The 1,456-nt window shown below is 39.0% G+C and overlaps 1 protein-coding gene across 1 annotated transcript in view; it reads right to left on the reverse strand.

Moving 5' to 3' along the window:
* Positions 1 to 1,456, reverse strand: part of LOC103608110 (sodium/hydrogen exchanger 9-like) — a gene marked incomplete at both ends in the record, with an annotated part of 81,600 nt that overhangs the window by 78,974 nt on the left and 1,170 nt on the right. The window contains one exon of the mRNA XM_008592556.1: positions 446 to 557. Coding sequence (XP_008590778.1) covers positions 446 to 557 — 112 coding nt within the window. The remainder of the gene's footprint in view (positions 1 to 445; positions 558 to 1,456) is intronic.

A 1,456-nucleotide genomic window follows, 5' to 3' on the forward strand; every position in this document is an offset into this window, starting at 1 on the left:
AGAAGTTTCCGGAGCTTTGCATTGGGAAGAATCAGGAATTCTAAGGAGAGGAGTTTCTACGTTGGACAAGGATGGCACCATTTACATGCTATTTACCTTCAAATATTTTCCTTGCAATTTATGAAATATGTGTAATTCAAATTCTCTGATATTAAAAGTGATCTGAAATAGGCCAGGGAAAGTCCAATGCTCAGTCTAAGCCAGTTTCTGACCAGATACTGTACCTTGAAGTCATACCAACAAAACTCCCTTTAATTTAATTTTCCTTTTGGAAAGAGAAATCTTGCTGTTTGCTTAGAACTTACATAGTATCAGAGGGTGCAAGGTGCAATGGGGTCACGAGAAGTATTTTTCCCCCGAAGATCTCTAAGCCTCCTCACAGTTTTCCATGTTCTGTAAAAGTGTGAGAGAACAGCAGTGCTACCATGTAACATAGCTCACATACCTGAAAACATCATCATGTGCTGAAAATTGCAGGGAATCTTCTGTTTTCGGCCCAGATTCAGGACGAAGGAGAGAGGGTATATGTTGCAGGCTCTGGCAACAAAAATTGCTAGCTGTCAACAAGCACAGGGAAACATTGAGGAAAACGTTGCTACAGTGAGGGTTGAGTCCTTGAGCTTCAATAGTGTGTCTACACCGTGACCCAGAAAACAGGGATAAACATGGCAATTCATGTATGTCCAACTTGCTTCCAAAATGTATCTTTCAATGCCAGCTCCTTTCCAGAAATAATAGAAAACTCTGCTTTTCTTTGAATATATACTTGGTTTAAAATTGTTAGCCCAATATCATTTCAATAACAGTAAATTTTCTCATCACATTTATGTTGCTGATGACTGACTCGATGCTCTAGGCTGCTGCAAAATGGGAGGCAGAGTCCGTTCAGATGCTGTGGCATTACCTTTCCAAGCAGCACTTTAGGAAGGATAAATGCACTTCTGGTTCATGATTAGCATCTTACTTTCCAGCATTTTATACTCCTCGTATTTAGCAAGTTTTGCTTACTTTTTCCTTTCAGTGGAAAGGAAATTTTGAGAGGAATTGTCTGTCTACATGTATAATACAACTGACACTTCAAGAGGAATTTTACTAAAATAGATTAACAAGTAAAAATCTATAAAAATGTTGGTGGCATTCATCTCTCCTTTTTTGTTGTCTTTGTCTTTTTCCCTGGTGGTCTGTCTGTTCTAGTTTGTCCTCAATAGTATGGAATTATTTGAGTTATTTAATTAAGATCCAGATTTTGGATAAAATTGGGACTTTAGCTGGATGCTAATGAGAAGAAACTAGAATCGAATGCAGGTGCTTAGTTGGACCAGGGCTTATAGAGAGGGACTGGCTTTCCTGGCTGTTAAAAGATGATCTGTCTGTGATCTGAGGGGAACATCTGTTCATTTTCCAAGTGGGAGAAACAGCTGCCGAGTATCCTTGGAGACATTCTTAATGGCTCAAT

The sequence above is a fragment of the Galeopterus variegatus genome, unplaced genomic scaffold (assembly GCF_000696425.1).
Source record: "Galeopterus variegatus unplaced genomic scaffold, G_variegatus-3.0.2 Scaffold8027, whole genome shotgun sequence".
Taxonomy (NCBI): Eukaryota; Metazoa; Chordata; class Mammalia; order Dermoptera; family Cynocephalidae; genus Galeopterus; species Galeopterus variegatus.